This window comes from Diadema antillarum, unplaced genomic scaffold, assembly GCF_040938485.1.
Source record: "Diadema antillarum isolate AM-2024a unplaced genomic scaffold, OU_Dant_1.0 scf00000027, whole genome shotgun sequence".
Taxonomy (NCBI): Eukaryota; Metazoa; Echinodermata; class Echinoidea; order Diadematoida; family Diadematidae; genus Diadema; species Diadema antillarum.
This window is the reverse complement of record NW_027270916.1, coordinates 2,613,648-2,636,549: the sequence shown is the minus strand read 5'-3', so window position 1 is coordinate 2,636,549 and position 22,902 is coordinate 2,613,648. Positions and strand designations below refer to the sequence as shown.

General features: G+C 39.3%; 1 protein-coding gene across 1 annotated transcript; it reads left to right on the top strand.

Annotated features, from left to right (window-relative positions):
- Positions 1–1,905: 1,905 nt before the first annotated feature.
- On the top strand, positions 1,906–22,496 carry LOC139735249 (uncharacterized). Its single transcript, XM_071646008.1, has 11 exons — positions 1,906–2,056; positions 2,588–2,765; positions 3,538–3,825; positions 4,709–4,811; positions 5,381–5,493; positions 6,202–6,267; positions 6,880–7,319; positions 9,191–9,328; positions 10,260–10,474; positions 11,885–11,911; positions 21,546–22,496. Exons 1-11 carry the CDS (start codon positions 1,906–1,908, stop codon positions 22,494–22,496), a joined length of 2,670 nt encoding a protein of 889 aa, XP_071502109.1.
- The last annotated feature ends 406 nt before the right edge of the window (positions 22,497–22,902 follow it).

The following is a 22,902-nucleotide window of genomic DNA, read 5'->3' as shown; positions in this document are numbered from 1 at the left end:
ACCACGTACCGGTACTTGAACCCCAATTAACCCCTATTTTGTAGTATTGGGCTATGCCGGGCTATGTATGGGCCCTAGGAAGCAGGATAGCTTTTGATTTTATGCAAAAAAAGTCATTGTGTGAAGGTGGTCAATCTAAAAATAGGTGGTCGATGAGTAGTAGACGTATAGACGTAAGTCAGACATGGTATTCTCTCTTTGTTTTTTGTTTTTCCTCATCACCCGTCTATACTTTATAGACATGATAGACAGAAGGTTAGTGACTGTCGTAAGTATAGGCATTGATGGAGGCATGGAGCCCGATCAGACGCCGTGTTGATGCAGAACCGTAACATGACCACTACGGTACTACATTGTAAGCACTAGTACACCCACTAGACTGTATGTAGCAGAGTACGTACACATGTACTATGTAGACATCTACATTGTATTTGGTACAGGCCCTGTATGAATGTTGAGGTTCCAGATGTGTAGGGTTGGACCTACTACTCATCGACTGCCTAATGTTTATTTGCTTGATAAGAATATTTAACACTGAAATTCACATTAAAAACTGGACCTACGTGATTGAGAAAATCCAGCTCTGTCAAATGCCGTTGTTCCCTTTTCGATTCGAAGTTTCAGTGCAAAAATATCACTGACGAACTTGCGTGGCCTCGTTTCAGCTCCCCGCGGTAAATCGCGTTATTAGGATTGACCGCTGTTTTTGCATTGACAATGCACGCAAACCGAGTTGTATTGAACACCGTGTTGTACGAAGCTTTTTAGAAGCCTTTTAGAAACTTCCATAGACATTACATTGTGCCCTCATTACGATTCGGTGAAAACATTCTTTCGAAATTTGTCCTTGATTAAAACCATTAATGAACAGTGAACTATCGCGTTTTCCCACACCATCCTCATCTACATTCAAAGCCAATCCATTTTTATGTGCTTTGCGCGCAGAGAAGTGCGTACTAAAGTGTTCAGTGCGCGAATTATACGCGGTCGGTTTAAAAGATGGTGGTCGATATGTAGTAGGGCTACCATATGCGTGGCAGAGTCTGTGGATACAGTTTGTATATCAGAGAGTATGCCCAGTTGGTTGGTCAAAGTCATTCATTTTACATACCAGGGTACTAGATTTTATGACTTTCAGACAACATTGATTTGTATGGTGGAATACAATCGTGAGATGGCACTAAAACAATGGATGTCAAAAATATATGAAAATTGATTTAGTTACATACATATGACTGTGTATTTCAATTTGGTTAAGTGTAATCTATCTCTTGACCATATCTGGAATTCAGAAAACATTCCATTCCTGAGATATGACACCCCCTTCCAATGTAGAAATTTTTTGGCAAAACATCATCAATGGCAATACGCTTGCCCCTTCTTAGTGCGTGTCGGTAACGAACTTGGCAAAACAACCTATCTGCATGCAATTGCAATACATCATTTTGCCATATTGTGCATGTTTACGCAGTGATAGGCTGCGCACCGTGTGTGGCCTGCAGAACCATGCACAGAATGATGTTGTAGGACATGTACCAGGTACACCATGTACGCCACTGATCAAGCGGCTTACATTGTTTTGCCATAGTAATAGCTTGGGTATGTTGATGTAAAACAATGTATGTTTCAGTGTATGCAAATTATTCTTAAGATAAAAGGTTTAGTGAAATCAATTTGCATTCAATATACTGTTGGTCCTTAGGTGAGATTATATGAAGTACTGAACAAAATACAGAAAAAGAGCTGTGCATTTGCAATCTGTCACCATTTGTTTATACAGTACCTTGTGCCTTGTGGCTACAGATATCACTCATTATTTTGGTAAGGCATGATTAATAAGTATTGTCTTGTGGCAATTTTTTTTTTCCAGATGAAGTAAACTGAAGCTGTCAGTATCCAGCAGTGATGGAGACAAAAACTCAGCTGGATGAGACATCATGCGGGCCTTTTTGCCAGCATCCATACTGCTGGTATTCCAACCGGCGAGTTGAGAGAGGTCTGCCCATGACAAAGGAGAAAGTGGACAAAGCTGAAAGTACTGTATTAGCACAAGATGGTAAGTTTTCACAGTGGGCCATTTAGAGGTTTGATTTTATGTCAAAGAATATGAAAGGAAAAGGGGAAACAGGAGAAGAAAAGATGGAAGATGAGGAGGAGGAAGGAAAACAGAAGGAAATGTAGGGAAGAGGAAGAAGATTGGCATATACATACATACATATGTAGCTATTAGGATTGTCTGAGATTTATTTGAGTGGAAATGGTGGAAAGTCAAGGAACATTATGTCATATACATGTCAATCTGTTTTCTGTAGTTTATGTATTCAAGGAAGTGAATGAATAAATGAATAGATGAAATAGGTAAAATGCACATGTCAACAAAATATATTTCTTTTGTGGACACAGCTAGAAATGAGTCAGCTGATGTGACAATACCTTTATTGATGAAAGTGTATTTTATTACAATAATTCTCACATTTAGGTTTTTTGGTTGTCGATAGATCAAGAAAAATATAGAATTGTGCATCATGATATAGTTTTTGCAGTGTACTTTCATAGTATATATCTGTGACCTGTGCACTCTCCACAGATGAATTACCAACCCTGAAGATACTGAATGTGTTAGAGGACTATGGCTATGACCCCAATGATCAGTACCAGAGCTATCAGCCTGTTCCAAGTCTGAAGCTGTCACCACCTAAGGATGACCCACAGCATGGCGGAAGGAGCCTTTCAGCACCTGTGGACAGAAAGGTGTCGGGCAACATGTAAGTGGATTCTTTTCTCTTTTTCATGTATTTCTTTTAACTGCAATAACAGATTTGTAATATTGGATGACATGATAATTAAATCAGCCAATTGTAATCAGGTACACAAACATAGTATCAATGCTAATACTTGATTGGGTACATTTATTTCTTTGGACACATTAGTTTCTTCAATTTTGCATCATTAAAAAAAAAAAAAAAAAAAAATCAGGCAAGCACTCATTTTTTTTGGTTATAGGTGTTTCTGGCCAAAGCTTGATTGGTTTACCATTCAAGCTCTTGCATATTAACTATACGGTGTAACATCTGTTTGTAATGCTTCTTCCAGAGGGGTACTATCCGTTGAAAGTGATCGAGTCTGATATATGCTGTGTACAGTTATGAACTTGTATGCATCCTCGCTGTTAACATAAAATGGCAATACATCAGTTTAATAGAAAACAAAATTGAAGTCATTCATTTTAAAAGCAACAGTGTCAGTAATGTATTGCCAATAATATTAGTCATGTAAGGTTTGAATGTGTTTTTATAAGTACATGTAGTGTCACCTGTGGCAAGTGTTCAGAGAGCTCCAGTACACATTGCTTTTAGCAACAGTATTGCCTTAGCTTGGTCGGGTAGAATTGCTGCATGTAAAATGGCTGCACTACCCAAATGAACCTGAACTAGTGAGTTTCTTCACTTACATCTCATAGGATGAAATCATATTTTTCTTGCAGTAGTAGTGATCCGATGTCCTAAATGTCTCTTACCATATCTATTGCTGCTGAAGATCTGGAAAAGAGATGCCTCTAACAGAGGTTCAACAGAGTTTGGTGTCTCCCGGCCGCACCCTTCGCAAACCCTCCACACAGCTGTCCAGAAACAACAGGTCTGCCCCCGCCCATGCCTCCCCTTTCAGCCAGTACGGCAGCCGTGTGAACAAGGTGGACACGAGGGACCTCCTCCGGCCAGAACGGATCAAGAAGCAAGGGGTGGTCTTCAACTCCAAGATCTATGTGTGGTGTCCGTCCAGTCAGAACGGGGACACCAGTGCTACCACCAAGTCCCAGCATGCAAGGTGAATTTTAGATTGTATCGCATATGGGCTTGTGTCCCAACGCACACCCCTGTAGCTCTGTACCAGTTTGAGGGCAGGCATGGATTTGCTTGCCCAGTGCTTTACAACATACGTGGTGCATCATCGCATTACCCACATAAAGTTTGGGGGATCATAAAAGGAAGATAAATGCACGTAAAGCTGACTTGGCAATATTAGCCTCTACAGTTCCCCGACGTTTAATTCTTCTCTAAAATATTTTCCTTGTAATGAAGTAGAGCATATATGTTACATGTACATTGCAATTTGAAGCTTACCCTCTAATGAAATCATATCAGCCCCAAACCAAAAGAATTATTTTCCCGACATATGGCTTTCTCGATGATGCGTCACATATGTTTGCCCTTGACACTGGAATCGATCCCATGCATATAGCACCATAATCTCTGATTAGCATTCCAGCCAGGGAGAGGTAATGAGTAGCAGAATTAAAATTCATTAGTGGAAATATGAGCAAAGAAAATGAGATTCCATCGGGATTTGAACCGGAGACCTCCGGATTGCCAGCCTGGTGCTCTACCGACTGAGCTATAGAAAGCCCTAATAATATGGGGAAGAATGTCAATGATGAGGTGTGTCACTATGAACCATGCAATTTTCAGCGATGACATTGAAAGTAGAGGCAATATACTGTTTAGTACTTGGGTATGAATTTTGATTTCGATACAGGAATATAAGATCAGGAATTTTTACCTTTGGAAGCAAAAACAGAGTGTGAAAAACCAGTTACTAGATGTTGTATCTCATCTTTGATCAAAGAAGGTACCACTCTGGAGACATTGCTGCAGTAAAAAAGAAAGAAAGAAAGAAAATGTGAATATTTTTGCTGTTTGTTCATCCACAGTATGGGGGAGGATGCAGTACAGACAAAGGTTCATCCAAAAGATGTCACAGCAGAAATGCTTCCTGAAACCATGGCAACCACTCCAGGAAAGAGCAGACGAACGGTGAGACTATAATTTCTTACCTAGATGTGTTTAACCAATCAAGGAATGAAATCCTTCTGGTGCTGTGTTCTTGTGCTACTGAAAAATTACAGATATTTTAAGTTTTGAGCCAGACAGTGGTTTATTTGATTAAAAATCATATAAAGCTCCACTTCCTTCTTTCCCGGAAATGGAAATTGCTGGTAGTGAGTATCATATGGCTTCTGTGAATGACATGATGATTTCTCAGACAGATTGAGTTGGAAATGACAGTGTATTCACAGAAAGGCTAAATCATGGAAAGTGTCTTTCTCATTGAATAGACATCATACAAGGGTGACATTTGGGGAAAAACAAAATAAAACAAACTCAGAAAAAGTTTGTTAGGTCGGTTAACCATGTCCTTATCACAGATGACCAGTCTGTATGCAATGATAGCAAAATCTAAGTATGACGGTGGTCGTTAGAGAGTTGTTACTTGTGTGGGTGACAAAAATAAAAAATGTTGAAAACTTCACCGCAGATAAGTTTGCCTTTCTTGTATTAAAGGCTCTTTTCTCTCCACTTTGAAAACCTTCTGTATACGGCAGAAAAAGAAGCCTCCGAACAACCAGACGCCCACGGGTGGACGGCCGTACACGCACCCAGCTAGATCGCCCCCACCCTTGACCAGGCGCACCTTGCCTCAGGACTATGATGAAGGGTAAGAGATGGTGATGAAGATGATTGCCGTCTGATACGGATGTCTGGTATTCGTACTTGCTTGCATAGTAGAAGCACAACGTTGTACTTGCGTCTTGCGGTGCATGCTATTATGTTGTATGGAAGTTGTATGCCCCATTTACTTTGTTGCTGTTGTTGTTGTTGTTGGCCAATTTCATGTTATCATTACAGAGGTGGTGGTATGGGGCATAGAGCTTGAATGCAGTTCAACATGTAATTCATACAGTATGCCACTGTGAATTGGCAGTGTTCCCCAACCCGATTTTAACTGTGTAACCCTGTCCTGATACCTTATTGTTCTGTACGTGTTTGTACAATTATTTCACAGAGCAACTTTGGAAAAAAAAAACAACAACAATGAATTGAGGGAGTAAGGAAATAAGGGACTTGGAGTGTGCGGTGGTTTCAAAGAATATTTGCAGCCAGAGAGAAGAGAGAACACTGGGAATATCATTTTTTTTCTCACAAAATTAATGCAGTAATGAATCAATCTATAAATACAAATGCGTGAAGATCACTTCGCTGTCATAAAAAATCCTACCCACCATGCTGTTTGCCAGACCCTCCATGGGATTACTGTCCTTGTATGCGGTATGTAAGTTTACATGACAGAATGAATTTTGCACTTTTTTTTCTAATAATCTGTCTTACAACACCAGCTATGTCATGTATTTATTTCCCCCAACAGAATTGCGCAACTTTTGCAGCTTCCTAGAGATGTGCTTCTGGAGCTATTGGAACAAACAAGAGAAAGGTATGGAGAGACTACAGAAGAAACCGCTGATGATTTTTTTTTTAATGCATGGAGTCAAATAAAATGGTTGATCTTTTTTCATGCATGGAGTGAATGAAAAAACGAACAGAATGAAGCTCATTGGCAGTAAGTGTCTTTATCCCCTTAATGCTCAGGTGTCGTGCAGAATCATAAGAGTTGCATAAATGTATTATCCCTCTTTTCAAGATTGATGAATAAGTCTATATTCTAGGTGACAGTAAGGAGAATTTTACCAAAGGCTCATCAGGTAATTCACTTGTAACACAATATTTCTTGAGATACTTTGTGCAAATCTTTTGGAGGACTGTGTTGTATAGGAGTTTTCATGAAAAACTGGCCAACCATTTTGATGATTAATATACTGTCTTTGTGTAAACAGTGATGTCAGTTTCATTGCCTGTGATCTACTAGTCAGCCTTCACTGCAGTTTTTGGGACTTTGTCCTTTCCTTGCGCCTACCCTTGTCACATCCTCATGTTTCCCTCTCTCTCCCCCTTTCATCTACTCAAGATAGATACCCATGTGATAGTAGTTCTCATGACCATTCAAGACAGGCTGATCATGAATGTTTCTGTACCTCTTCTCCTCCAGTGATCTGTTTGACAAGAACAAAGTAGCACTCCTTCTGGAGAAGCTTATGCCTCTCATCCACTTTGACAAGAACGACCTGACCCAACCCCACCTGCCCCTCCCCTCTCCGGGCATGATGCTGCCCCCACCACACCCGGCCGCTCCCCCCGCCACCGTGCCCCTGCACTCCAGCGGTATCCTGCGCCAGAAGAAGGTCACCCTCCTGGACAGCAGCCAGCGGAGGCTGGACGCCCGGGAGGTGCTCCGGACGCCCCCGCCCACTCGCAGCTTGCCTTTCTTCCTGGACGAGACCGCCTGTTCAGGAATCACCAACTCGGAGTACACCAAACGGGAGCGTCCTGACCCTGACACCAGAGAGGATGATGGGGAGACGACAATGATATCCCCCACTGTTGCATCCGAGGAACTGACCAAGAGGAGACCTCTAGGTCCTATTCGAGGTGAGGGAGACAAAAGGAAAGAAAAGAGAAGCTAATAAAGGAAGAGAGAATGAATCAGGAGGACAGTTGCCCACTTTTGTGAATGGCCTATACCCAGGGGTGTTATTTGTTGTGTTTTTTTCATTTGGCTACAAAGGTGTGACACAACATTTGCTCCTGTGACAATTTTTGCAGTCTTATTTTCTCCATGGACTTAGGGTTAGGGTTAGGGCTAGGATAGGGATTTATGTTCAGTTTGCTGTAAGGATTAGGATTAGGGTTAGGGTTATGTTTGTGGGTAGAGTTTGTGTTTGGCATATATTTCAATATATGTCATGGAACCCTATAAATGTGATACTGAGTTATCCCATCAGTTAGTAGTCAAGCTGAATAAAGAAATCAGATGTTTTCCCTCAGCCAGTATAGATCTCAGCTAACAGGCAGTCTTCCCTTGTTATCAGTCAGTGTAAAAATGAGATTTGTTGTCTAAAACAGTCTTTCAAGTGTTACATGATTATACACTCCTAATTTTAGCATTGGGAGGCAAGCAGAGTTCTATGTCATCACTACTTTTAGTGAACATTTTTCAGTTCATTTAACAACCCACCAGCACCATTAAAACTACCATTGCATATTAAGGGAATGAACTTCTTGATATCAATTCAGTACATCACTCCAAATTATCCCATCAACAGCGTGACAACAGAAGTTGATGACTCTGAATTTTCATAAACTAGCTGAAATGTGTGTACATCTTTTGCTCATGTCCACGTCTCTTCACAGAAAGGGACTATGATGGAATCATGGCATACAACTGCATTTATTCAATCTTTCTTAAGGACCGGAATGGATTTCTAAACAATGTATGAGCAGCATTCCAGAAGTAGAATTAGACTTGTCCTGTGGAGGATACTGAAAGCTGCCGTCAGTCTTCTGGTTACTACCTCCCCAAGTGGCCACAGAAAAATTAGAAATTAAATCCAAAGTCACAGTCAATCTGAACACAAACACGCAAACTTCAAATTAGTACTGACTTAACAATGTGGCTGCTGATTCACTAGGAACTGTGTGCAGCATATATATATATATATATATATATATATATTTTTTTTTTTTGTTTTGTTTTTTGTTTTTTTTGCGAGCAAATATTTGGTGAATTGGGACTTGCAAGACAGTTTTGCAAGGGGTTAGATTCATGACTGAGAGCAACATAGACAGGATAAGAAAAGATTTATTCTTGATTTTTGAGAAAAAAGTTAGTGGTTTCCACCCTAGGTAACAATATACAATGCATTTGAGTTTACACAGGAAATTTTATTTTCGCGAGTTGATTGTACAATATCAGTCAACTTGTAAAATTAGCGAAAATGAAAACACGGCCAAATATACCAAGAAACAAATTTTCAATTGATTAATGAAATGTTAAAATAAAAGCAAGCACATTCTTGTAGAATAATTGACTGTGCCATAGGAAATATCATGACACCTGTAAACCACTGCAGGCAAAGTTGGCAGTTTGTCAAAAAAAAAAGAGTTAATGATACCACCATATGTGAAGTAGCTGAGGGAAGATTATTCTTGGAGTTTGTTGCACTGTCTGAGAGAGTGTTATATCTTTTGTGATATTATGTGATGTGCAAGATAGACGATCACTCTCTGACACGATCCAAGTGTCACCGAGCTTGTCTGCTCTATAATTTTTTGCTAGTTTATTTACTGTATATACAATACACTTTTTTTTTTTGGGGGGGGGTATATTCACACAATGCACAGCATGTTGTTTATGCTGTCTGTCTCATGAATTGATATTCCCATGAATTGATGTTCATAAACATGACCATGGATATTGGCACACTCCAATCTGAAATACCTATGATATCAAACTTACACAGCTGGTCCTCCTCTGACGTCCACCTTCTCCCGACGCAAGGTGACCTCTGTGTCTGCCAAGAGCTTGCCTCCACTTCAACCTGGGGTCAGACCCATCCGACCTTTCAACTATTCTGGGCAATCTGTTGACCTTGCTCTCAGTAAGTAGAAAAGAAATAAAAAAGAACTAGCCAACATCAGGGGGGCATTTCATGAAGCATTTTGTCCGACAAAGTTGTCGGACAAATTTGCTCTCAGCCAATCAGACATAAGCATTTTCATAGCTTGTAACAGTTTGTCAGAAAAATATCCAGCCAAAACGCTTCATGAAATGCCTTCTAGATGTGAGTGTGAAGATTATGTAACTGTCTTTCTGTGTGTTTGAGGATTCTATGATTTGAAGAGAACACGTCTTAAACAGTAGCAACAAAAATTGGCATTGGAAATAAATTCTCTCCATATGTGTATATATACATGATATATCATTCTATATCTGAGACACCCAAAAATAATTGAAATAGTTTCACTGTAAAGCTGGTAGTTGTGATTTGTAAGGTAAAGATACAGTGGTCCAACAGATTCATCAGAACAGAGCTTCAAAATCAGTACAATGCCGTTTGATTTTAAATTAGGTCAGTATTTCTCCTTTTTTTTTATAACCAATTATTTCTACCAATGCCCAGATATGTAATAAAAAGATATGATTTATTAGTGCTTGAAACTCTGAAACAGAGTACCTATTCACATTTGGAGAAAATTATCTTCACAAATGACAGCCTTTTGAAAGTGATTAAAAATGTTATTGATTTCCAGTTTTAATATCATTTTGAGCATGGTACTTTTTTAGTGGTCACGAATGTGATAAACAGTAACAAAAGAAAAACAACTACAAAGCGGAACAAAGTATTGTCTTTACAACTAGGTTTCTCACTGGAAAGAGTATTTTTCTTACACCATCTGTAAATAGCAGACTTGAACAAGGGAGAATGCAGTGTGCTCTTTGCAAGTGCTAACATGTAATCTAAAATCACTTTTATGATGTGTGAAGGGACAAAGAAATTAACCCAAATATTGGTGTTCTTCCCGTCCAAGGTCCCTTGTCCACTCCCGAGCTTGACATCTCGGAGAAGACATCCACCCCGTATGACGGGAGGGCCTCAACTGTCTACGTCACCGTGCCAACGGACCTGTCGGACCACACCCCACCTGCATCCCCCGTCAGCTTCGAGCAGAGCCCTGTACCACCTATCACTCGCCAGAGCTCAGCCCGCATGACCTCCGCTTCGTCGGCACCCAGCGATGAATTTGTGAGTATACTATACAATTTTCTTTCATTTCTTTGTTTCGCTTTGTCAAGTATGCCAGGTCTTGGTATGTTGGAAACGCATCTTGGCTGTTTGGTAAGCATGATACAGTTTGGCTTGGCATTTTACAGATGCTTGTAAAGTTTGATTGGCAGCCCGGGGATGAACAAAAGTTTTACTTTGATTGGGATGTGTCCTATATTTGCTTTTGGATAAAGATGAAAAAAAGTAATAAAAAAGAGTAAGGGACTGCACAAGTTTCCTATGTTTCTAAGAATGTTTGCTCCTTGGGATATCTTGAGCAGAATAAAAGCCAATGACTTCTCGTGGTGATATGCAGCCTTGTTTGATTAAATTGCAGTTTGTACAAGCCTGGAAGGGTGATGCACTAAAATTGTAACATTTCCGGGCCCTGTTTTATGAAGAGTTAAAATTGATTATATAGTTGATTTCAACTGTTCGTAAGTCTATGGCAGCCTGTGTGGTAAGGAAATTTAAAATCGATTTTATCTTTTGATAAAACGGGACCCAGGGCAGTTTGTTCTTTCATTGTTTGAGGATCTGTACAACAATCTCGGGCTTTGTGTATAAGTCTGTGAGAGCTGAAATGTTTGCACTGTTTTTATTTTCATGAATTTCGCAAACTGCCCTTGAAAGGCAAAAATAAAAACAAGGCATGAATATAATAACATATAAAGAAACAACAAAGCACAAAAATGTAATGTCTTACAAAAATCACACCTTACCAGCCCAGGGTGGTGCACTACAAGTAACTACTGTAGGTGTAGCACTCTTCATGGGCCCTGACGTAGCGATATCTGGGGCATAACAAAACACTAGTGTAGTACTCCCAATGCAGAACACACTACCATGGTACTTGCTTATGTACACAGAATCACAGAGTAAAAACATTTAGTACTTGTATTGTTGCTTGTTAGTCATTCTTATTTGTTTTGTGAAATTTGAAGTGATGATTGCTAGATTCTCGCAACTGCAAATTGATAATACGCATTAATGTCTGTCAAGTAACAACTTGCGAAAACAGAAGTATGTAAAAATTTCAGCTCATACAGTATGTGAATCACATTTCCATTTGTTTTTCTCACACACTGTTGACCAGTCTCTCCATATGGTCTTGCCAATGATTGTGAAGATGTCATAAAGAGCTGAAGGCATTTAGTGTGGCTCCATAGGCAAATGAATTTCTGCTGGGGGACATTTCGTGAAGCGTTTTGTTTGCAAATTTGCTCTCAGCCAATCAGATGCAAGGATTTCAGTAGCTTATGACAGTTTGTCAGAAAGAATATCTGACAGAATGCTTCATGAACCCCCCTTCCCCATGTAGTGTGTAAACTCTGAGTTTTTCATCACATGTTATTCTTTTCTTCTGTTCCTATTGCATGCACACTATAGCCGGAATTACATTGGGTTGATTTTGAGGTAAACAACAGACATCCACTGTGCTCCAGTGGTAGACTTCTTGTTTTTGTTTTCTGTTTTGTACTTTTTTATCAATTTGTTTTACACTTGCACAAACTGTCTACACTTTACCTTTGTCATTTTTCTCATGTGATGCTGTGTTGACTGTTGCACATGTCAGTTTTTGGTATAAGTTATGATTAAGGATAATTTTCTCCCTTTTAAGAAATCTTGTCATTTTACATTTCAAATGCTACAGTCTTCTCAAAGCTTGAGAATAAGGTCCAGAATAAGAAATCCACTTGGCTCTATTGCACCCTCTATTCACAAGTGATCATTTTGAATTTTTCTTTTTCTGTCTCTCACTCCTGATGATGGCGAACACATAAGCATCGAAAGTAGACAAAAAAAGTAAAAAAATGTTCTGATTTCTCTCTGCTGACTGCAATGAAAGTATGACATTGAATATTCATAAGTTGATGTCATTTTCAACTTTCAAAGATAAAGTTAAATGGAAGTTTTAAGTATTAAAAAGTTTTCACATTTAAGCCCTTATTCAGGTTATGGCTACCAAAGGAAATTATGATCAAATTCTTTTTCCAAAATATTTCACAAAACATTAAAAAAAAACATCATGTGAAAGTGTTCATCATGTACAGATCTGTGAAAAATTTATAGAGCGCTATTGTTTTCATAACTGAACTCAAGTGCTCAAATTTTGTTTGATACAGAAGAAAGGAAAAAAGCATCAAACAATCTTACTAGGTTTCAAAGTTCATTGCCATCATCAAATTTTTGTAACCATGCTTTCATTTTTACTGGTCTATGCATTCCCTTGTGAATAGAATTGACATGTGATTACTCACAAAAACAATAAGATATTTCACAAATTATCTTTGATTTGAACCAAACTAACCTAGGTCCTGAAGGAGCATGTTTAAAACTAGAGAATCCAGCAATATATCCAGTATGTTTTATTGTATCCCCTATACAATAAAATCTCTTGAAGATACTTTACATTTAGCAGACTTACACTGCCACCACTTTGCAATATTCGAACGTGCGGTTCGAAATTGCTATGGAGGTGTATTATGAAACCTGGCCTGCTATTGTTTTTGGTGACAGTGCCCTCCATGTTTCGACTTTGCAAAGGCAAAATTTTGAATGTGTGGAAATTCCACTTGTGCTCACTCTTCCAGGTACATTATCAAATATTATCGCCCCATTTCTCTTTTAACTTCTTTTTCAAAGATACTCGAAAGACTTGTGTATAAACGCACCCTTAATTTTTTTCTTCAGGCAAAAATATTTACTGAATCTCAATTTGGATTTCGGAAAAAACATAGTACAACTCACGCATTACTCAAGTTTATTGATAAGATAGCTCATGCTATAGATGATGTTTCTCACACTGTCGGTGTTTTCCTTGACTTCTCCAAGGCGTTTGATACAATAGACCATGACATTTTACTTTATAAGTTAAATCATTACGGAATTCGGGGAAGGGCGCTAGAATGGTTCACTGATTATTTAACGAATAGAAAACAATTTGTAAGTATTCACGGTCACGATTCCCAACCAAAACTGATTTCTTGTGGTGTTCCACAGGGTTCCTTGTTAGGCCCACTTCTCTTTATTTTATATATTAATGATATCCAGAACTCCTCTAAGATTCTCTCCTTCGTTTGCTTTGCAGATGATACAAATTTGTTCTTCTCTCATCAAAATCCTGATGCGCTTATAAACATAATAAATAAAGAACTTGTTTCTGTCCAATCTTGGATTTTTGCGAACAAATTATCCTTAAACATTGATAAAACTCAGTATATGTTATTCAGTAATTCGCTACCTGTGTTACCTCTCTCTGTCAAGATAAACAACATTGATCTGTCACAGGTCAACAATACAAAATTTTTGGGTCTTCATATCGATAGTGATTTATCTTGGAGAACCCATGTTAATTATGTAAGCAGAATTATTGCTAGAAATACCGGGGTTCTTAACAAACTTAGCTATTATTTTCCAAGTAATATTCTACAGAGCATATTTTCAACTTTGATATCTCCCTATCTCAACTATGGGATTCTGGTGTGGGGAAATGCTTCTAAAAACCTTATCGATTCGTTATTTCTTGTACAAAAACGAGCTGTTAGAATTGTTAACCACACTGGATATTTATCCCACACGAACGAACTTTTTGTAAGTAATAAAATTTTGAAAATTCCCGAGTTATTTTATTACAACGTCGGCCTGTTTATGTTTCAATTTTCAACTGACCAATTACCAGACGTATTTTCCCAAATGTTTACAAGAAATTATACAGTTCATGATTATCCAACTCGTCAACGTTACGCATATCACCTTCCACGTACCCGAACAATTTTCGCGAAAAAAACCATTATGTTCGCTGGGCCCAAATATTGGAACGAACTCCCCATGGAACTTGTAAGTTGTACCACTGTAACCTCATTCAAACGAAAACTGAAGCAATATCTTCTTAGCAGCTACATTGTACGGCATGTATAGTGTATAGTTCTTGTTGCTCTTTACATGTTACCCCTTGTCTATCCCACCTTAGTCCGGCGGGATCCTAACCATGAACACTATTTTTGAACAGTCTGCCTATTGCGCTGTTCATGCACCTATTGTTCCACTCGGTTATCGAAACTCTCGCGCGTGACAGCTGTCGGTTACTATGGTCACACGGAATGCTTGGTTTTAGGACCCATGCTGGAATGTTACTCCTGAGCTTTCGGTATTGTTTACATTCACGACAAATCTCATTATCCCACCTTCTATTTATGTATTTATGACATACAGTTACGCCATTTTCTATACTCTGCAACACACCCCTTGAATCTCTGCAGTTGTTGTTCACTGCTGCAACATGTGACCTTTCAGCTTTCTGTTTTTCTGTTTTTTTATTTAGTGACATATATTTAATTGGATTTTTTGTTTTGTTTGTTTTAATCGGTTTCCCCAGATATAGTTGGTCTTAAAAAACATCCGTACTTTAAACTTCCCCTAATCTGATTACTCACGGGACCTGCGGCTGTACAAGCTAATGCTTTTACGCAGGCCCCATCATATTTTTTTTCGCATTATGACCACAGTGTAATTCGCATGCATACAGACCTCGTGTTTATACCAAATCAAACTTCTGTACATTCGGATGAAGTCTCATCTGAATTATGTTTTGTATAATTTTCGTATTTATATACTTTATTGTGATATATGTGAGAAATATGAAAATAAATTGAAATGAAATGAAAAAAATAAGTTTCTTCAATTTCACATAGAGCTGTGAAGTAAAAGTGGAGTTACTAGTGAAAGTTGCTCCCAAAGAGTGGAAATTTGAGTGGCCAAATTATCTCATACTCAGTAATTCCATATAACTAATCCTATGAGACAACCATTAGGTGAACAGTTTCTTGGCATGATGATATTCATTTCATGGATAATTTGATAGTGATAGCATCATGTTAGAGAGATATTGTGTGCTTTGAATGTTATAGGCCTACTGTCAGCAAATTTCAAAAATATTTTAATCATGCAACCACAATGTTGAATAGTGTCTTCAAGACAAAAAAAAAAGTTATATGGTATGCCACTCCTTGAGCAAATATGGTTCTCAGCAAGATATCACCAGATATTTGTTCCCCCCAAAACACACCATACAAATGGGCAAATGGTGCAGTATTTAGTACCCTTGGGTCCCAACTAGAAATTCACAATTTTGTGAATTCCTTTGTAATTATAGATTGTAGCATTTTTGGGAAAAAAATCTATCATCATTATTGTATATCATTCGTTAAACATGTCATAATATTGATGAATTAGCATTTAAAGTGTTAAGGCCAATTGCTGAGATTTGGCCTTCATGATACCAGAATGTAACTGTACATCCTAAGAACACATGATGGCGCTACACAACCCTGACTCAAATGTTTGATAAATCCAGAAGGCGATTCCTGACACATTTTGCTTGCCATACACAGTTTGTGCATTCCAGGGCGGAGGGCGTGCACGTAGATAGCTCTTTGTACAGAAGAGATGTAACCTCTATAATTGAGGAGGACTATGGAAAAGATCTTTGTGTGGCACTGAAAGCGAGCTTTAGATTTGCGATGCTACTCCTTCCTACAATGCGGGTGTTACGCAAAAAGTCTTGTTGTGCACATGCGCAACACAGCTGTTTCATAATCCAACCCAAAAGGAGTTGTGTGATAAGCACATGCATCGCTGACATAAAGCTCACTATTTCAAAGCCCCCTACCCCCCCCCCCAAAAAAAAAAAAAAAAAAGATATTTTACGTCTGAAAACTCAGACATCACCCTATATTTGGAGTATACAAAGACCATTCCACAGCCATAGATGGATCATTTGTGTTAGAGCCAAAACTCACAATAAATTCACGCATACAAAGCTCCGTGCGCTCATGGAGGGCAGTCAGCCATTAGTCAAAAGGGGGGCATGTTTGCCGCGGGAAGCGCCATGATGACCCAATTCAATTATATATGAATGCTGTTTTATGCATGTTAAAGATTTTCGAGTAAAAAAAAAAAAGTGTTGATGTTTTATGCTGTGTGTGAAATGCATGAGTTCTAACCAAAGAGCTACATTTATGTTACCTTTCTATATGTTATGCTTCATATTTGTCTCTAATGGTATAACATCGACGTACCACAGTGATGAAAAATAGTTCAATGGATAGAAAACAACTGATAAATAATATGTATTGATGACATATAGAATGTTAAGTGAGATTACTTAAATGCTTACATGTAGGTAGATAAAAGTATGATAGATGGATTATCAATAAGTTAAAGGGATAGTACAGTTTTGGTCGAGATGAGAATTGGGCTTTTAAAAGTTTGCAAGATACCAAGAAAACACTTATGATATAGTACAGAGCATACCATTTTAAGAGGAATTCAAAGTTTATTTGATGAAAATCGGGTTTGGAATAACTGAAACATCCAAAAACAAAGTAAAACATAGCGATTGTTATAAAGTGTGGGTCCCACACTTTACTAGAATCGTTCTTTTTTGGATATCTCAGCCATTTCAAAACCAATTTTTATCAAATAAACGTTGAATTCCTCATAAAAGTCCATGCTCTTTCATATTTCATATGAGATTTCTCATTATCTCACCTAAAAATGTTAGAAACCTGAAATTAGGTCTCAACCAGAACTGTACAATCTCTTTAATATGCAAATAGGTAATAGATGCATACATACACAAATAAAACAAATTAGTGTTGTCTTTAGATAATGATACAGGGGAAAGGTATTACAGAGGATATGACAGGAAGAAACTCTGTGTTTGATGTTTTTTATAATTTTTTTTTTCCAAAGAATGTATTCTACACATTCTTTTGAAGTGCACAGATCCCTTCTAAAAAGATATGTCAATTTTGACATCTTTTAATCAGGGTTCCTGCAGTCATGGAAAACCTGGAAAAGTCATAGAATTTTGAAAATGTTTTTCCAGGCCTTGAAATGTCATGGAAAATGCAGAATTAAGAAGTAAAAGTGAAAGTAAATATGCAAAAGTCATGGAAATTGATATGTTTATACTTATTTGCCTTATAGTGATTATCGTTTTTGCAATGCTATTTTTTTTTTTTTTTTTTTTTTTTTTAGGAAAACATTTCACTGAATGAATTAGACCAACTTGTCCACAACAGAAGGTATGGTGTGGTTTATACACCACACTTTACATGGATACTATTTATCTGATAGACTTGGGACTTCATAAGGTTACTGTCCGAAAAAGGGTCCTGGATATCTAAAATTTATAATGGAAAAGTTATGGAATCTAATTTTGTAAAAGGTGCAGGAGCCCTGTAATAATATTTTCCCTGCAATGAAAAAAATCCTTCGCTCTTCATGGTTTTCGGCTTGTGCAAAATGATAATGATGCACCCTTACAAATTGGTGGACATCACCCCAAGTCAACTCACAGTGGGTATCACAGAAGCCCCCCTCTACCGACAGTACTTTAACCTCTTTGTGTGGAGGCCATTTTAGCGACTCCACCCTAACTGCTGTGGAGTTTGTTGGACCATTGCCAACTGTGGGGGGGGGGGGGGGAGGTGCCACCACTGTTGTGGAGATAGAACCCATGATTTTGATAATTGCTCGTCAAAAGGCAGAACCCTAGCTAAGTGTATTGTCATGTCTCATTTAAAGTTCAGCTGAGCATAACCTTGAAGTACAGCCTACGTTGCAATCACAGATTGATACAATGAATCTAGCCGAGTACAGAGTAGCATGGCTCGGTGTTCTGAAATCTAGAAGAAACTGCTCCCTGTTGTAAAGCTCTACTCTGGAAGGCAAATCTGGCAGTAATTTTGTTGATCCTATCTTCTCCATTGCCTTCTTTCTTCTTCTTCTTCTTCTTCTTCTTCTTCTTCTTCTTCTTCTTCTTCTTCTTCTTCTGATTAAGTCTGCCTCCTTCAATAGGCTGAAGATTCCTGCAGTCTGAGCTATTTACATTATAATACAGTTTATTTACAGATATTTACAAGTACATAACAAATTTACTGTGATCAACCGTTAGTTGGTAACGGAATGATCCCACAGATGGCCCTGAAACAATTTCTGACGACAGAGAATTCCAGCTCCTTACAGTTCTTGGAAAGAACGAATGATGATGCGATTCAGTTCTCGAGTATGGTACCTGATAGGAATGTGGTTGTGTGGCTCTCGTCAACTGAGTAACCTGTTTGATGTTATAGTCCTGTGCTGGAAGATGAGTAAGATTATTGTGAATTTTGTATCCTCCACAATGCATCGTGGCTTACCATTGGTCAGATGTATTGCAAGTCTTTATTGTGACAGCTTAAAAGCATATGTAAACTTAACCATTATAAACTTATGTAACTGTCTTGTTGTTTTAGTGACTATGTACTAAATTCCCATAGAAAACTAACTCCTTCATGCTCGTACCGTGGTCGATCCGTATTTTAGTGCAGAATAGTTAGATTCTCAAGCACGGTTCCATCATAATCTTTACATTTCCATGTGGCCAAACCTCAACACATTTCATTTCTCCTGTCTCAAGATTTGAGATAAATTGTAAGATCTAAGAGGAAATTTTATGGTCATAACCTCATGTCATAGAGTTCGACAATAATTTCTGATGATAAATGTACGTGTATAGCTGCACCACTGATATAGAGATGGGAATAATATGATTATACCCTTTCATGAAGTGGGAGCCTTTAAACCCTGGGGTGCGGGGGCATTTAGCTTCCGTCGACCTGTTGAATGCGCCCATTGTCCCTAGATTCCTAACCTTCATTGTTGGCCTTCCGAGAAGCGGCATTGTAGTTTTCTGTGTTCGTGGGGTATTCAGCCCCTCTTCCAGAGGTCCCTGGTGTCAGTTCCTGCGTGTCACCTTGGAAATAAGGATGGAAGTATGGGAAGTACAATAGGCAAGAAATAAAGGGAGTTATTGTGATATACCTGGTGCGTAGGTTTGAGTGCGTTGGCAGGGATTGTGTGCTTAAGGTCTCTTTGGCCTGATTTAAGTACACAAGGCAAATCCAGATGTGTTCTAGACCATTCTAAAGTTACAGCATGCTTCTGATTTATGCAACAAGCACATGCATTATCTGTTTTATAGAGTAGGCATAAAGAGAAGTATTGGCCACTTCAAACAGGCAATATTACCAGGTGCATGAAACCAGTATACATTGTACTGTGTGCGCAAAGCTGATTTAGCTTAAGAGATAATTCTCAGCTGGTATTTCATAAAGCTCTATCTATTTTTTGTTTGTTTGTTTGCTCCCCCCCCCCCCCCCCCCCCCCCCCAGTTTACCCTGCTTACAATTGCTTCTCACTCCAAAAATGCTCTTTGGGTCCAGATTTATTTCTTAAACAAGACGCTTGTTTTGTCTGTCTGTGTGTGTGTTTTTTTCCTTTGAAGTCTACTGGTCGTCACGCTCTGAACTCCATTTAGTTGTCTTTTTCATCAGCAGAAATGTTGCATCAGCAATGCACGGACGTGGGTTGAGTAACTTGAATTGTCTACAATTGTTCGCAACGTTCCGCATGGGATCCTGTGACTTGTAGACTTATCTTTGCATTTGTCTTTCCTTTGAGGCGTGCACCTACTGTCTAGTGTAATATATGGATAATGATCTACAGTAGAGGCAGCGTGCATTCCTTAGCTGCCATTCATGACTGTAAACCAAATAAAACCGCAGACACGCAAACACACACACGCACTCAAAATCTACAGGATGAGGTTAACCTGAGAATGAGAGCTGACTTCTTTTGCTGCAGTTCACTAACAAGCTTGTCTATTCATTCATGAAATGGATGTTCCATTGGATAAGAAGGATTGAAAGAAAAAAATGTATTATTTGCGTTTCCATGTGCATGAATTGCTTTTCAAGGTTTGTAGGTTTGCATTCGTTTGTATTCAACTTAAAAGTATGGGGAACATCACGTTTAACTAAATTAATTGGATTGCGTCATAGGGACAATCATAATCAAGTTCTTAAGCTGGTACATTTTAGTTGTATAATGGTTGCTTTATCTGGGTGTAAGAAGAGTACTAGTTAGAGACTCAACTGTGTCATAGGACTAAGTGTGATTATTTACAGCCTGTTTCGTACAGTCTTTCATTTCATTTCAATTTCGCGAATCACAGTTGGATTGCGAATTCAACAACACACAAAAATGTCTCAATGCGCTTGGGTGATAGTGCATTTGAGTTAGCCTCGTTGTCAGTTTGCAAAAACAACATCTTGCAAAAATGTCTATGACCTCCTCATTTGCGAAAATATCTGTACGCGAAAATAACAGCGCATACAGGATATCATTTTGATGATTGGCCATGACCTACAGCAACCTGAAGAAACTTGGTCCTTATTTTAGATGACAACATACAAAGATGGAGTCAGTAGATTTTTGGATGGCAATCACATGAATAGTTTATGATTTGCTATCTATTTACCCTGTACTGAATTCCTTTTTTTGTTTTTGTATTAACCAGGGAGAGCGAGAGAAAAAGAGATTGGTATGCAAGCACTCACAAATCAATGCAATGTGCTTGCTGTACGTTATGCATTTCACCACACATGTGATGACTATGATACAAATATCATCGGTATACTACCCCAGTGATCCCAGGGCCCTGTTTCATAAAGCTGTTCGTAAAGTTACTAACAACTTACGAGCGACTGGTGATCAGTTCTGATGTGCTATGCTTATCAGAATTTCCATAATTCAGCACAAGAACTGATCACCAGTCGCTCGTAAGTTGTTCGTAACTTTACGAACAGCTTTATGAAACACCCCCCTGGTTTTTGTGGAAATGGTAAGTGATTAATGCTGCATGAAGTCACAGGCAGGGCCTGTAATGGGCTCTGTGAGTAAGTTGATGAGTGAAAAGATAGTTAGGAAGAGTAGGGACTGCTTTTTTTTTTTCGTAATGCTGCTGTTATAAGTCTCAAATATGTTTTGTATGTATATGCAGAGAGGGTTCAGTAGTAGAAAGGGATACAGAGTCAGTAGAAACTATGAATTACATATCATAACAACTTAACAAGCAAAGGTCTTCTAGAACTGTGCATTGGTCTTAACATTTGAGCAATCTTTGACATTTTACATTTTGCATGTCCCTTCAATTTTGCAGAATGCAATTCATAGCAGTACCACACCACACACATCGACGCAGATCTTGAGGGTGCCGTATGGAGCGCCAACGCTTCCAAACCAAGAGAGCATAGAGAGGGAGGCGGTTATTACAGGCGGCCTTTCAGTGTCGCAGGAGCAGACACCAGCCAAGTTTGAGCCCCAAGCAAGACCCACTGCCACTCCATCTGGAGCTAATGTGCCACTGGAGGAGAAGGCGAATCTGAAGGAGCAGGAGAGGCTGATCACCACGGCAACCACTGATACCAGAGAGGCAGTCCCAATGGTCACCCCGGTACAGCGGCCTGAGTCAGCATCACCGTATGATGCTGCTACCAGTGTATTGGCCCAGGCCTCAGAAAAGGCAGTGGGTTCGCCAGCTCCAGCCATGACACCCTTACCGCCAACAGTTACACCAGAGGTGTGGCCCGTAGTGGATGAGCGTGACTACATGGCCTCCCCTGACCGCAAGATGGACCGCCTGTCTAACAAGAAGGTTGAGCTGATCCTGGCTCCAGTTGCTCCGCCCCCGTCACCAGAGCCTGCAGGGCTCGACATGGACTACGACATTCAGGAGGTGGCGAGCAAAAGCACAGCGGCATCGTCTTTAACTCCACTTGCAGAGGAGGAGGAGGAAGAGGGAGACCTGGTACGGGAAGAAACCATGTCTTCAGCCGCCCCTGGGGTAAACAGAACTGGCACCCGAAGCAGGGGTTACCTTGCTGATGACGAGGGTGAGAGTAACAATGCTACCCCGCCAGAGTCCAGAGAAACTGGCGAGAAAGCTCCTCCGGTTGGCCCAGCCGCGGCAGCTGACCCCGGTGTCACAAAGGATCATGTACCACAGAACGTGCAAGAAAACCATGAGGAGGATACGGAGGGGAAAGTCCCTGTAGAAACATCAAATCAATCCCAAAGCATGGTAGAAGAGAATGAGCCTTGTCAGAAGTAGCACAACAAGCTTCTCCCGTCATTCCTGTGAAGCCTCTTCATCAACCTGCAGAAGAGGACAGATGAAACTGATTGTTGTTGTATAACGATAAGCATAATCCGTCCACCTATTCCTTCTTGTATTAACAACAACCAAAGACAAATGATCAATGTGATGTTACATGGTGATGACTGTCCATTTCCAAAATGTTTGGGAAAGAATGCAGGAGGATAGCACACTTACCAGAATTATTGTGCATGCATACTGTCTTGACACTCGTGTGTAGTGCATGTAGGTTTGTAACTGATGCATCGCAAAGAGATAATGTTTCAGAGGACTTGCCTAACTAAACCTGACCATTGCATTCAAGATCCCTGCTGTGACAAATTAAATCAGCATAACAATTGGTGTGACAAATTCAAAGCAA